This window comes from Mus caroli, chromosome 14, assembly GCF_900094665.2.
Source record: "Mus caroli chromosome 14, CAROLI_EIJ_v1.1, whole genome shotgun sequence".
In the NCBI taxonomy this organism is placed as follows: domain Eukaryota; kingdom Metazoa; phylum Chordata; class Mammalia; order Rodentia; family Muridae; genus Mus; species Mus caroli.
In genome coordinates this window covers 56,412,958-56,427,312 of record NC_034583.1, presented here as the reverse complement: position 1 = coordinate 56,427,312, position 14,355 = coordinate 56,412,958, and the positions used below count along the sequence as shown (strand labels likewise).

The window sequence follows — 14,355 nt, the reverse complement described above, 5'->3', positions numbered from 1 at the left end:
TGTGTGTGGTGTGTGTGTGTGTGTGTGGTGTGGTGGGAGTGTGTATGTGGTGTGTGTGGTGTGTGTGTGTATGTGTGTGTGTGTATACGTACAAGTATGTGTATGTAGAGGCCAAAGATCAACAACATCAGGTGTCTTCCCTAATCCTCCCAACTTATTTTTTGAGACAGGGCCTCTCACTGAACCTGGAGCGCATCAGCCTGGCTGGCATGGCTGGTCTGCCTGGCCCTTGTTTCTGCCTCCCAGACACTGAGATACAGATGCATATCACTGTGTTCAGCTTTTTTGCAGGTTCTGGGCATCACACTCAGGTCCTCATGTTTGCTGGGCGAGCATCAGTGTATACCCAGATCCATGGTCATCCATGGGCTCACTAATTATAAAATTAGTAATTTCTGTATGTGTGCCTCTGGGCCTGCAACTTTGCGTCTACACAGGTTTGTTCTTATATCCTGTTTTGGATAGAAACCATGTCTGCCTCCTTTGACACATTCAAGCAGAGTACCGGGAGAGCATATCACAAGTCGCCGAGATAGTGGAATCCGATGGATGTGACTGTGAGAATTGATGGCCTTCTGGGTGTTGCATTCCAGTGTGAGGGAATGTATATGTTGGTGTTTCTCTGAGCCCCAGAGCATATGTGGGTTTGAGCAAGTGAAGAGAAGACCAACGTGGGTATATTTGGCAGAGGAAGGGTTATGAAGAGAGGAGGAGAGAATAATGAACATATGCGACTGTCTCTGCGGCGCCAACACAGACACCCTCTGTCGGCTTTCAAACGGGGATCAGTGTTACAGCTCTCGAACAGCTCTGCAGGAACAAGAGGCAGCTAGGCGAGACGGTGCAGACCTCGGGGCCCTCCTGACGGTGGAGGTTGAGAAGATGCCTTCGGGCTGTCAGCGCCTCATCTTTTCCCTTCTTTCTCAGTCGCTCCCACTGTGGTTGCCAAAGGCATATTGAAATAGGGGCTGGAATAGTGGCCTCAACAAGTGCCATGAGAAGTCCCCACTCTCCTGTGTGAGGAATCCCATATACCTCATGCTTTTTGCATATTAAGAAGAGAGAGTGCCCCTCTCACTGCCACAGGGATGTTATGGCCCTATAATAATGGCAGCAGATAAACTCAGGGTAATACATGCAAATAGAAGAAGAAGTAGAAAGCACACAAGAGACAAAACTAAATCTGGATTCAAATGTTTCTGGAGCTCTTTCTCCTCTATATACCTCCTCCCAAGCCAAGCAAAGCCACCAGTGCCAATGCAATCTGATGCCCATGGCCCCTCCCCTTTCTGCTCTATTCAAGCACCATGGGGACTGAAGAGTGTCTGGATTTTTGCTTGTTTGGTTTTTTATTGTCGTTGTTGCTATTTTTTGAGGCAGGGTCTCTCTATGCAGCTTTGGCTAACCTGAAACTCACTATGTAGACCAGGCTGGCCTCAAACTCACAGAGATCTTGCCTCTGCTTCCCATGTTCTGGAGTTAGAGACATGTACCACTATGTTCCGTTGAGAGTGTCTGGTTTTGCCTCTAGTAGCTCTTGTTCATTTTAACTCCCCATATGCCTTGAGAACCCCTTTCTCTTACATGCTCCCCAGAACCAGCAAGAACAGGTTCCATCACAGATTCTCGATGGCACTGCTGGTCAAGCAACGATAATGAAAAGGTTGCTGAAGTCATAGGAGCTCAGAGTTGAAAGAAATCCTAAAGAGGAGCTAGAGAGATGGCCCAGGGGTTAAGAGCACTTGGAAGCGTACATCAACTTGTAACTCCAACTCAAGGAGATCTGACACCCCCTGCTGGACTCTGTAGGCACTGCACTCATGTGAACATAACAATACCCACATATACACATAAATTGAAATATTAAAATAAATAAATAACTTAAAACCCTAAAGAGAATTTTGTCCAACTTCCTTATTTTAGATAGGACATGTAGACTTTCATGAAAGCTGCTTTGTCCAGATTTTTTTTTTTCGAGACAGGGATTCTCTGTGTAGCCCTGGCTGTCCTGGAACTCACTCTGTAGACCAGGCTGGCCTCGAACTCAGAAATCCTCCTGCCTCTGCCTCCTGAGTGCTGAGATTAAAGGCATGTGCCACCACACCCGGCCTTGTCCAGATTTTTAAAAACATAAACAAATCAGCTGGGCACTGTGGTTGTCTAGGTTAGGGTTTTACTGCTGTGAACAGGCACCATGACTAAGACAACTCTTATAAGGGACATTTAATTAGGGCTGGCTCACATTTCAGAGGTTCAGTCCATTATCATCAAGGAAGGAGGGATAGTAGCATCTAGGCAGATATGGCGCTGGAGTTGCTGACAGTTCTATATCTTGATGTAAAGGCTCCGAGGAAGATTGGCTTCTGCAGGAAACCAATGGAGGTTCTCCTCCGCACTGGGCGGAGCCTGAGCATAGGATCTCAAAGCCCACCTACACAGTGACACACTATCTCCAACAAGGCCACACCTCCTAATAGTGTCACTTCCTGTGGGCCAAGGATTCAAACACATGAGCCTATGTGGGGAGTAGAAGGGGCCAAACCTATCAAACCACAGTAGTGGTGCAGGACTGAAATCCCCATACTCAGGAGGGAGAAGCAAGAAAACAGTAAGTTTGAGGCACAAGTGGGCTAACAAAAAGACCAAAGGCCAAGCATAGTGGCACACACCTGCACCCTCAACACTTAGAAAGCAGAGGCAGAAGGATCTATGCAAATGAATCCTCTACTACATAGTCAGTTTAAGGCTAGACTGGCTTACATGAAACCCTGTATCAGAAACAAAAACAAACAAAAAAGGAAGGAAGAAGGAAGGAGGAAGGGAAAAAGAACAGAAGGAAGGGAGGAGAGGAGGGACCCTGGTACCAAACTCCCTATTCAGCTTAACTCTGCCCTGGTCTTTCACTATAATCATGGTCTTCTCCATCCTGACTGCCTGGAACATATTGTGTAGCCCAGATGGCCTGGCATGGATACTTCTGCCGCAGCTTCCTGAGTGTTGAGATTATAGTGAATACCACCAAGTCTGCAGTCCTAAAGTCTTCAGGAGCTCCTGCCTCTGTGCTACCTGGCAGTGGGGTGACGACTGGGTCTTGACGTCATAACTAAATTTTCAAAAGGAGGTTGGGCTGTACCATCACGGTGTTCTCCGTGGGTGTGGCTCACGGAAACAATAGGCACCAGTATGAGAGGAGAAGACAGTCCACAGAAAGGTATCAGAAAAGGAATGAGGTGGGAAGTGGGTTCTGTCACGCAGCAGGCTAAAGCAAACACAATGTCTGACTAAGTCAGACCTGGTGGTGCCTTAGCGACTCAGCTGCTCATCCCAGCTACTCAGGAGGCTGACGCAGGAGGATCACAGATTCAAGACCTGCCTATTTATATTTAAATAAATAATTTGGGCAAATCATTTTGTCGTCAGTCCTCGGTTGGACTTGTACTCTTATGTTCCCTGCATTACAGTGAATTTCCATTCCAAAGATGTGCAATCAGGGTCTTCCTTTTTAAGAAGCTGGAAAACAGACTATCTCTTTGAAATGGCAATATTAAAATGGCTCTTCTTTCACAGACGGCTGCAGTCTGTTTATATCACAGTTTACTCACAACCTGCTGTTAAGTCAAAATCCCTTGGTTGTTATTTTAGTCTGTTGACACTGCAATTACATATTTCCTCGTGTGACATCATTACAGTGGAGGAGGGAGCTATTTGGAAATCCTAAATTATGATCGATGGATGGCCACAGAGGTGCTGTCACCCAGAACAGCTTTTTCTCAGGCACGACGGGGTACATGATTCCATGCCCACAGAAGTGGGGATGTGCACTTTTCGTGTTTCAAAATCATATATATTTAAGGTGTGCAATATGATGGTTTGGGATGCATATACAAGAGAGAAATAATCACTAGAGTGGAGGTAATTATCCTGCCCATCCCTGTCCACGGCTAACTTTGCGTGTAGGGGAACATGATCCTTCTAATTACAACACTGGCTGGCAGCACAGGTACTATTACAACACTCTCCCCTAGGAATCCTCAGTCCCCAAATTACTCTGTAATCGGCTGCATTTGCCTACCTTGATGATGCTTTATATTTTTTTAAGTTATCTAAATTTGAATCCAGTCTCTCCGCTGAAAACCTGCTGTGAAGTTAAAACCCCAAGTCTCTTATTTTAGGCTGAGTTGGTTATTACGTACTTCATATTGTATTACAGAACAGAGGGAAGACAAAACTTAAGACAAAATGAAGGGCTGGAGATGCAGCTCAGTTGGTGGACTTGTTACTTAGCATGCATGATGCCTGGGCTTCAACCTCCAGCCCCTCATACTCGGGGCTTAGAGCCACATGTCCCTAACTCCTGGACTAGGACGGGGAATTCGGGAGGATTAGAAGTACAAGGGTATTTATGGCTACATAATGAGTTCAAGGCCAACTGGGCCTACATGATATCCTGTCCCAAAAGAGGGGAATGGGTGCTAGAGAAGTGGCAAAATGGTTAAGATCACATGCTGCTCTCGTAGGGAACCCATGGTTCAGCTCCCAGCATTGAAGTAGGGAAGGACACAACTGTCTGTAATTCCAGCTCCAGGGGAATCTGAGCACTTACTCTCTCTCTCTCTCTCTCTCTCTCTCTCTCTCTCACACACACACACACACACACACACACACACACACACACAAAAAAATATATAAATATATATATTTACAAAGGATTTCACAATGGTNGAAGTGGCAAAATGGTTAAGATCACATGCTGCTCTCGTAGGGAACCCATGGTTCAGCTCCCAGCATTGAAGTAGGGAAGGACACAACTGTCTGTATGTCTGTAATTCCAGCTCCAGGGGAATCTGAGCACTTACTCTCTCTCTCTCTCTCTCTCTCTCTCTCTCTCACACACACACACACACACACACACACACACACACATTAAAAATAAAATATATATATTTACAAAGGATTTCACAATGGTATATATACGTTTTTTAAAAATTCATTTGAAACCAGAAACTAATAACTAAATGATATTTTTTTGCATCTGAGAGTTATGATTGATGAGTATTTTCTCTAAAAAAATCATCACTAGATGTGACCAAAAAATATTAAAGAACAAAGATAAGACCATGCCGTGTTTGCTATGTTGTATTGATCCTTTCTAGAACTGGGGGCTTTGTTTAGTATCCATTGGGAGGCAGATGGTTGACAGCCAGAAGCTCAGTGGAGCTGCCTTGGGCCAAGGTTGTGACCTTGGAGGGGAGAGCAGCTGGTCACTGAAAGGCAGTGTCAACTCCCGAGGCCAGGCCTCCTTGATGAGTTGTGGGATGATTCTGAGGAAACCTAACAGCTGGTGCCCTGTGGGGCCAGTGGAGATGTCACAGTGACTGCACTGCAGTCATCCCTGGCCACAAACCTATACCCTCCCCTTCTGTACCAGCCAGAGTTCTCTAGAGGGACAAAACTTACACACATATGCAATATTTCCTAGGATGGCGTACAGGCTGTGGTCCAGCTAGTTCAACCATGGCTGTCTAGCAAAGGAAGAGCAAGCAGGCAGAGAGCACGCTTCCTTACACTCTGTCCTTTATGTTACTCTGGCTGCCACCAGAAGGTGTGACCTGGATTAAAGATAGATCTTCCCACTTCGAATGATTTAATTAAGAAACAGTCCCTCACAGGTGTTCCCAGCCATTTGGGTTTTAGTTAATTCCAGATGTAGTCAAGCTGACCACCAAGAATAGCCATCACACCTTCTTTCCACCTTCATGAGGGTCAATTCCTACATGCTCAAATCCGCTTTTCAAAGCTGGGGATGTATATCAGTAGGAGAACCCTTTGTGCAGGGATGCAATGACCTATGTTCCATCCCCCAGCACTGCCACATAACACCACCAATAATTAATAAAGGACCATTCTTTATCACTCCACCTACAAATGCACCCAGGTACTTTGCAGACTATTAAGATGATAGTTTTTAAAAGATTTTATTAAAAATTTAATTATGTTTGTTTGTGGGCATGTGCACATGACTGCTAGCACCCCCAAGAAGCCAAAGGTATCAGATTTCCCTGGAACTGGAGGTACAGGAGGTTGTGAGCCACCCCATGTGGATGGTAGGAATTGAACTATGGTCTTCTGCAAGCTCTGATGTGCTCTTAACTGTGGAGCCATCTCCCCCAGCCACCAATTAAAAGAAAAATGGCAACAGAGTCTTGTATGCAGCCTTGCCTGTCCTGGAACTCACTTTGTAGACCAGGCTGACCTTGAACTCACAGACATCCTCTTGCCTCTGAGATCTGGGATTAAAGGCATATGCCACCATGTCTAGATGAAGATTGTTTTGTTTTTTTTTTTTTTTTCACAGTGGCCAAATTGATCAAGAGTTTTCTTGGAAGTTTTCTGAACATGAAGACACTCAACAATTTCATATTTCAACTCAAGTCACTTTCGCACACATGTGCAAAACCTTCACAATTCAACGAGAAAACAGATTTCCAAATCTGACACTGACGTTGGAGGAATAAGCTGTTATATAAACTGTTGGGGAGCTACGAGCGTCACAACAGGTGCTCAATAAATAGTTGTTGTGCTGAAAGAAAAAGATTTCCATACGTTCTTTTGGTGCTGTGAGGCCAGGCTCCATCTGCCTCTGCTTATCCTTTCATTCCCGAGGGCTCCTTTCTTCCATCTCTCCCTGCCTCCTTATGTCATTTCTGCATCTTTTTCCTTTATAGCTTCTCCCCACTTTATTTCTCAGGATTCCAATCTCTTACACACACACACACACACACACACACACACACACACACACACACCATTTACTATTTACTCCTATATCACATGAGATTAGGAGAAAGTTTCTAGTTCTAAGATGAGAGACAGGTTTGACTATGAGCTTTGCTTAGGATTATAGCAACAATAGAGCAACTCCAGCCAAGGAAGGAGCTGAAAGGGCTTGTGATGGTTTGTATATGCTCAGCCCAGGGAGTGGCACTATTAGGAGGTGTGGCCCTGTTGGAGTAGGTGTGGTATTGTTGGAGTAGGTGTGTCACTGTGGGTGTGGGCTTTAAGCTACTTATCCTAGCTGCCTGGAAGCCAGTCTTCCACTAGCAGCCTTCTTATGAAGATGTAGAACTCTCAGCTCCTCCTGTACCATGCCTGCCTGGATGCTGTCATGTTCCTGCCTTGATGATAATGGACTGAATCTCTGAACCTGTAAGCCAGTCCCAATTACATGTTGTCCTATATAAGACTTGCCTTGGTCATGGTGTCTGTTCACAGCAGTAACACCCTAACTAAAACAGGGCCCAAAAATAAAAGGCAATGAATGTCTAAGAAAGGGCCCAGCCAGTGAAATACTTGTCTTGCAAATACAAGTTAATTGCATCCCCCAGAACTCACACTAGAACATCAAGAGTTGTGGTGTGTTTAAAATTCCAGTGCTGGAGAATCAGAGACAAGCAGATCCCTCGGGCTCACTGGATAGCCTGCAGCACCTGCTTGGTGAGATGCAAGCTTATGAGAAACCCTGTCTCAAAACACAAGGTAGATCACACCTGAAGAATAAGAGCTGAAGTTGTCCCTTGGCCTCCGCTCCCATGCACGCACATATATAATTGCAGTTGCATATGCGCGCACGTGCGTGCGCGTGCACACACACACACACACACACACACACACACACACACACACACACACAGTGAGATGACTGGACTTGTGTTCTGGAAGCCACACCCAGACTTGTGTATTCTGAGAGAGTGGGAGAGGAGAAGCATGCCAGTCTCAATGGGCTAAGGCTGAATGGGAAAGCCAGAGACAACAATGAGAAATAGAAGGACACAGGAAGTGGTGGTGCTGTCGAAGAGGACACTGAAGTGACTCACAGGGGGTGGGCAGGAGGTGGGGCGCTGTGCACTTCTCCTGGCTAGCCTCAACTGCCAGGGAGTCACAGCAAGGGTGGGATCTGGAAGGTTAGCTGGGGCCAGGGCCTGAAGGGACCTCAAGGATGTGTATGCATGGTGGGGTTGGAACGTGCCCTTTGGAGTAGACCCCATTTTCAGCCTCACATAATAGGATTGGTGTTTCAGAAAGGTCTTTCTGGAGCCTTAATAGAACAGGTTAGAGACAGTGACAAGAGCCAGGGTGTTATGGTACTGTGCCTGGCAAGGGATGCTGGTGAGGCTGTGAGCAGAGAACATGGAGTTGGGTGGATTAGATCTAGAGAGAAGATTCACAGACCCAGAGAGCACATGGGGTGTGGAGGCAAAGGTGTGCAGATGGATGTTCCTGAACAACCTTCTGTATCCTAAGAGTCTGGGCACGCTGAGAAGTCAAGGCCCTGAGAATTCTTCACGTGGACCTGTTTTCCAAGTTGCAATGCAGGAAGGCATCCTAGAGGGAGGAGTAGTTTGCATTCGCTGCTTGCTGTGATGTAGTGGATTCCCTATGCTCATCGGTCTTCAGCTGCCAGGAAACCCATCTTGTGGGTGATCGGCACCACTCAGTGGGTCAAGGTTGACCAGGAGACCCAGTGGTTAGGCTTGATGCAGAATGGTTGCCCTAACAGCTCTGCTGTGAGGGGAAGTTCTTGGTCCCTGCTCAGATGCTTGTGTCCTTTAGTAATGTGATGAAATAGTACCGTCTTTTGTTCCACCAGCAACAGGCTCATTGTTAGCCTGTAAATTATGGTGAGGAATCAAGCCCCACACCTGACAGGGAAAGGAGAGATTTTCTGTACTGTGTCTGGCAAGGGGTGGTGGTGAGGCTGTGAACTGAGAACATGGAGCGGGGCCGACTAGGTCTCGAGAGAAGAAGACTCACAGACCCAGAGAACACATGGGAGGGTCATGGAGGTAAGAGTGTGCAAATAGATGTTCGTAACATGGGCCGACATGATAAAGCACCTCCGGATGATGGTACGAAGTGGGAAGATAGTGAGGTCGGTTTTACACAGTGAGAGTGGCTGTTTCATTGCCCTGTAGGTGTGGTCCTGATGTTCAGGGACTGATCAGAGTTCTGCAGCTCCCAGAAGCAGGAACACAGTACCCTAGGGGGCTGCCATTCTCACCACCCAGCCACGTACCATGATCCTTTATCACAGGTATTTTACATGTGTCTCCCTAGAAGTCAGCTGGGAAGTAGACTTCTGAGGAGAACATCAGTCTCATGAGTATTTGGCTGACATATAGTCACTAAGTGACCTCCATTTCATCCAGAAACTTAGGGAAATCCCTCCTGGACATCTTTCCTCCCCTCCCCAAATTCTATTGGCTCCAAGGAGATCCAGTGAGGATCCAGTGCAGTAAAGAATGACAACTTTTCCCTTGGGCAGGACTCTGATCTATTTTTCAGTCTTGTCCACATAGCAAAGATACAACTAAAATTATTGTTGTTGTTTAATAGACCTTTTGTTTTGTTTTTTGTTCATAGACTGCCATCTTAAACAATTCCTGCTTATATTCTGATGATCAGAATTTTACTTTTTTTCCCCTCCTCACGGACCCAAATGAGCAAGTCTGTCTGGCCACCTACCTGGTCATTCAGAAGTTGATGGTTGAGAGGTGTCCAGGTACTCATCTTTGTCTGCATTTTGGGGCCATCGATGCTTTTTGGAGGTGCAAATGCCATCATGAAATGAACTGGTATTTTTCCATAAGCAAGACTACACCTATGAGGAGAAATGAATCGCTGAATCTTCTGAGAACCGAGTAAAGTTAATGGTTTTGTTTGATTGTTTGTTAATTTGTTTGTTTTTGTATGTTGAGAGAAGGCATGGGTGGGTAGATTATTTACCGAGAGCCTTGTAAATTTCAAAAACCTCATATGTCTGATCAGTACAAGTGTACAATGAGCTGGTGGCAAGGTTGTGGTTCAGTTCCTTAGACCACTGGAAAAAGTGAGGCTCACTGGGGTTATACACACACCCCCCTGTCCAAGATCATCGTGAGTGGAAGAGAAATGGAACCACTGGGTCATGGGGGTGGGGTGGGGGGCTAGCTCAGAGGCATCCTTAGTTCATAACATAGTTTACTGGCCAGAAAGAGAAGCGTTTCAAATTGAGGGTCACAGTGCAACATAACACTCTTCACCCCAACATAGGGGAGGCAGAGGTAGGTGAGCCTCTTTGAATTTAAGGCCATATTGGTCTCCATAGAGATTTCAAGGCCAGCCCTGGCTACACAGTAAGATCCTGTCTCAAAACAAACGTCTAATTTTTGTCCTTGTGTCATTAACACTCCTCCTCTGGTCTTAGTGTAAAAGAGTTCCAGCCTAAGACATACTCAAGGAGCAGACATGTAGTGGTCAAGGCCACGGCTTTGGAGGTGGACAGACAAGTTTATTGGGAAGAATTCTGCCAGTTTTGATGATCTGGTATACACTCTGCCTACTTTTAATCAACGTAGCTTAATTTCCATAAAAAATTCCTTTTCTCCACTGGTGTGAGTTGGTTGGCTGATTTTCAAGGTGTCCAGTTGCTGCTTTCTGTCTTCCTTTGGGGGCCATCAGTGGCCCTCTCATGACAACAGCTGCTGGGTGATTGGATCACATTACAGATGGACTGACCGTGGCTTACCCTTTTCTGCATTAGTCACCCGAGCAGACTACAATGCTGCCCCCACTCCTCTGACCCCCAGAAGCTACACGCCCTTTCCTCTTCTGCATCTGTTAGCTAGATGCTGTGTCTAGTTTTGTAACATTTTTTTTTAACCTTGTGAAGTTTTTTTTAATACTAGTTCTTCTATTTCTTTAAAAAATTTTTTCTTAAACTTATTTATTTTTGTGTGTGCACGTCTTGTCTGTCTGTATGTATGTGCACCACATGCATGGTTAGTGACTGATGAGTTCAGAACAGGGCATCAGGTCTTCTGGAACTGGAGCTATAGATGGGTTGAACCATCGTGTGGCTGCTGGGAATTGAACCTGGGTCCTCTACAAGAACAACAAGCAGCCCAACTTCTGAGCCATCTCTCGATCCCCACTTTGTGCAGTTTAAAAAAAAAATCCTATGTATGTATATCTCCAAAATCATGCTTGAAAGATAAAGAGAGGAAAAGTCCTGCCAAGGTGGCCTGAGTAACCTCCTTCAATCTTTCTTAGAACTTGTCAGATATAGAACTCCCAAAACCTGTACTTTGGGGGACCATGATGGAATATTTTACAATGGACAGTAGTGTGAGTGCCTGCCCTCAGTGTTTCTAACCCCCCCCCCCAAAAGATGGGTTTGCACATACAAGTAGAATGGTGGCTGAGACGACTCGATAAATGAACAATGTTGAGAAGTGTTCAATAGTCAACACCTTCCCATGGTCCTGCCACTGAAGCCCTGGTATGAAGGGGCTCAGATTAGCCTTTGGCCTTTCTCAGCTCCTAATGTCTAAGTTCCTACATTTTTAGGTAGGTTACAAAAGGCACAGGGAATGCTTTCATTGCAGCATGGCTAACTAGCAGCCACACACACAGGTGAGCAGGCAGACCACAGATACAAAGCAACGCCACCTAGTTCATATCTGTTCAGGTAAAATTGTATACTGCTTGTTGTTTTTTATCTTGAGACAGGGACTTACTGTAGTCCAGGATGCCCTCAAACTCAAGATCCCACCACCTCAATCTTCCCAGTGCTGTGATTACTGGAGTTTGTCACTGTGCCTAGCCCCCCTTCTTCTTCCTTTAAGATAGTAGCTGCTTTAAAAATCATAAAGCTGCCGGGATAAAAATCTATGCATCTCTTCCTAGGAAAATACACAGGAAGCTAAAATTCTGCTTCCCCCAGGTTAAAAAAAATCTCTGTGTTAATCTGAGAAGCTCCCTTGCATGTATGGAAAGCCATTTGATGTATTCTAGGCACCATTTCTGAATGAAGCTAAAGTAGCTTTTCTCAAAGACACCCTAAGGGTCTGCCTAGGCTGTTTTCTTCCTCCTGGTTCCTTGGGACTGAAAACCACTTTAGATTAGGCTTTTTTCAAAGCAGCAGCGGTGGTTTCCAGGAGGTGGGGTTAGCCAGGAGGCACTACTCTTGGTGACAGTCATGGAGAGGCATGCCAGTGGGGATGTCTTATCTATCTTTTGTAATTCTCCTTTTCTGATTCTTCCCTCCTCCCTCAATCCCAGAAGATGAACAGTGTACATAGTTTGTATGCATACACAAGTTCACAAATAGACTACTGGCTACTATTCAAAACACAGAAGTTTTCACATAACACACATAATAAATAATTGCATCCTGTCTACCAAGACAGCAAAGATTGTCTCATCTTTGTCCACAGGTACAAGTTGCGGGTACTTATGACTTCCTTTCCTTTTAATGGCTGCCTGTCATTGTGTTTCATGTTCCTTGGGATAAAACTGTAGAAAGAAGGCCCAGGGATCTCATCCCCCTACATATGGCTCCAGGCTCATGTCCAACACCCAAGCAGAGGTCCCAGTCGTCACATGCTTCCAGTCTGACCTTCTAAATCTTCTGAGCCACTGTCCACACCATCCCCATTACACAGTAATTTTCCTAAGGATCGATCCCAGGCAGGCCTCAAACCTGCTCCTGAAGTCATGGATGACCTTAAACTTCGGATCCTTTTGCCTGCATCTCTCAAGTTCTAGATCGCAGTGTTCGCCGCACGCCTGATTGATGCAGAGTTGGGTTCTGGCTTCATGCATGCTGGACAAGCATTCTACCAAGTATTAGATACGCCAAGCCCTAAGTTTCGTTTTGTTCTGTCTCGATTTTGTTTTTGTTTTGAGATAGAGTCCGCCTCATACCCCTGGTTGGCCCGGAACTTGCTATGTAGACCAGGCTGGCTTTAAAGTAACAAAGATCCACCTGCCTCTTGCAGGGTCTGTGCTGCCAAACCTTCTCATCTCACTAATGATTGGAATTCCAATTCCTCAACTCGAAGCCTTGGGTCAACTCAATGTAACTGTTTCAACCTAGTGCCCCCTTTTCCTGTACTCTCTCCAGATCCACTGACAGCCTGACCACTCTAAGGACGGTGGCATGAGGCCCTGATGCTTTGGGGCTCGTGTATTCTGTCACTGCTCATTTAAACTCCAATCACAGTATCACAGTCATACATAGTAGATGCTCAATAAATGTTATTCAATGGAAGGGGGAAAATGTCCTGGTGGAGCATGGGGAGGGGGAGTTTGAGAATTAAACCTTGTGGGACTGCACACTGAAACTCAGAACAAGCTGACCCTGGCACAGAGGAAATACTCAAGGTTGTCAAGAGTTTTATTTGGAGGTTACAACGAAGACTAGGATTGAGTTTCTCTGCTAACACACAATTCTCCCACAGTACACTGTAATATCACCAGACAAAGGGGATCTCGCACAGTATCAGAAATAGAGGGCGGGTAGGTTTAAATAGGAATTCACCCTATATTCAAATAGTTAAAACCGAAATAAGCACTGTAATGCATGGTTCTCAAAGCTACTGCTTGACCCGCATTGTAATTGTTGGTTGTTAATTGCAGACGTGTGAAGCAGTCATTGAAACCGCAGCGCACTTTAATCCCCAGGAGCCCCAGCAAGCTTTTGGGAAGCTGGGGAGCTCTCTCAGAATCTCCATGTTTTTCCTGCTCTACCCACTGCTCACCTCAGCAGCTGGCTTCCTTCTTCAAGCCTCTGGTTCTGGGGTTGCTATCGTTGCACTAGGGCAGCTTTCTTTGACTCCTTTCAGCCCCCACCTCACCGCTTCCAGCAGTCCAATCGCCATCTATAAATCCTGTCGCTGGCATCCGGGGTCTCTTAGGCAACAATGTGTGGACTCTTGATTGGCCAGGGCATCCAAGGAAGGCTGGCTCCAAAATTGGGCACAGAGATAAAAGGAGAAAGTGTGGCGGTCGGGTGAGTGGGAGGAGCTGTAACATCTTGATAAAATTCTTAGAGGAAGCTGTATCCAGTCCTGAAACCAGCAGCCTTGAGAAACCTCCCTTCAAGACTCGCTGCGTTTATGTTCCAAAACAGCTCTTCGCGACCGAGCATGCTCAGTTGTGTTGCTCTGGTCACTCGGGAGCTCCGAAACGCAAACTCCATTATGCCAGGTTTTAAGACTGCCCAGACGGAGGAAATAACAATTGGCTACGGGTCAGATGGGAAAAAAGCACCTGCAGAGGGGGAAGGGAGGTCGTGGGGGAACTGCCCCAAGCCAAGTGACAGATATGCCAGGGAACCAGCAGATGGCCCTTATAAGAATAACTGTATTTAGGTTTTAAGACCCAGTCACATTTAATTAACTAAATGTATTGAGCACCCACCTTGTAGTGAGAACCACAGAATTCAAGAATTTAAAAAAAGAAGAAAGAAAGAGAGAGAGAAAGAGAAAGAAAGAAAGAAGAAATCTGAAGGCGGCATGGTAGCTGAAGCCTGCA

General features: G+C 45.8%; 1 protein-coding gene across 3 annotated transcripts in view; it reads right to left on the bottom strand.

The window, feature by feature from the left end:
- The window catches only part of Fbxo16 (F-box protein 16), a 50,921-nt gene extending 37,131 nt beyond the window's left edge, over nucleotides 1-13,790 (bottom strand). For all 3 annotated transcript variants that reach the window (XM_021182516.2, XM_029469192.1, XM_029469191.1), the window contains exons 1-2: nucleotides 13,581-13,790; nucleotides 9,523-9,658 (exon numbers count right to left, since the gene is read on the bottom strand). In XM_021182516.2, the coding sequence (XP_021038175.1) occupies nucleotides 9,523-9,621 (99 nt within the window). In that variant the 5' untranslated portion in view covers nucleotides 9,622-9,658; nucleotides 13,581-13,790. The remainder of the gene's footprint in view (nucleotides 1-9,522; nucleotides 9,659-13,580) is intronic.
- Nucleotides 13,791-14,355: the final 565 nt, after the last annotated feature.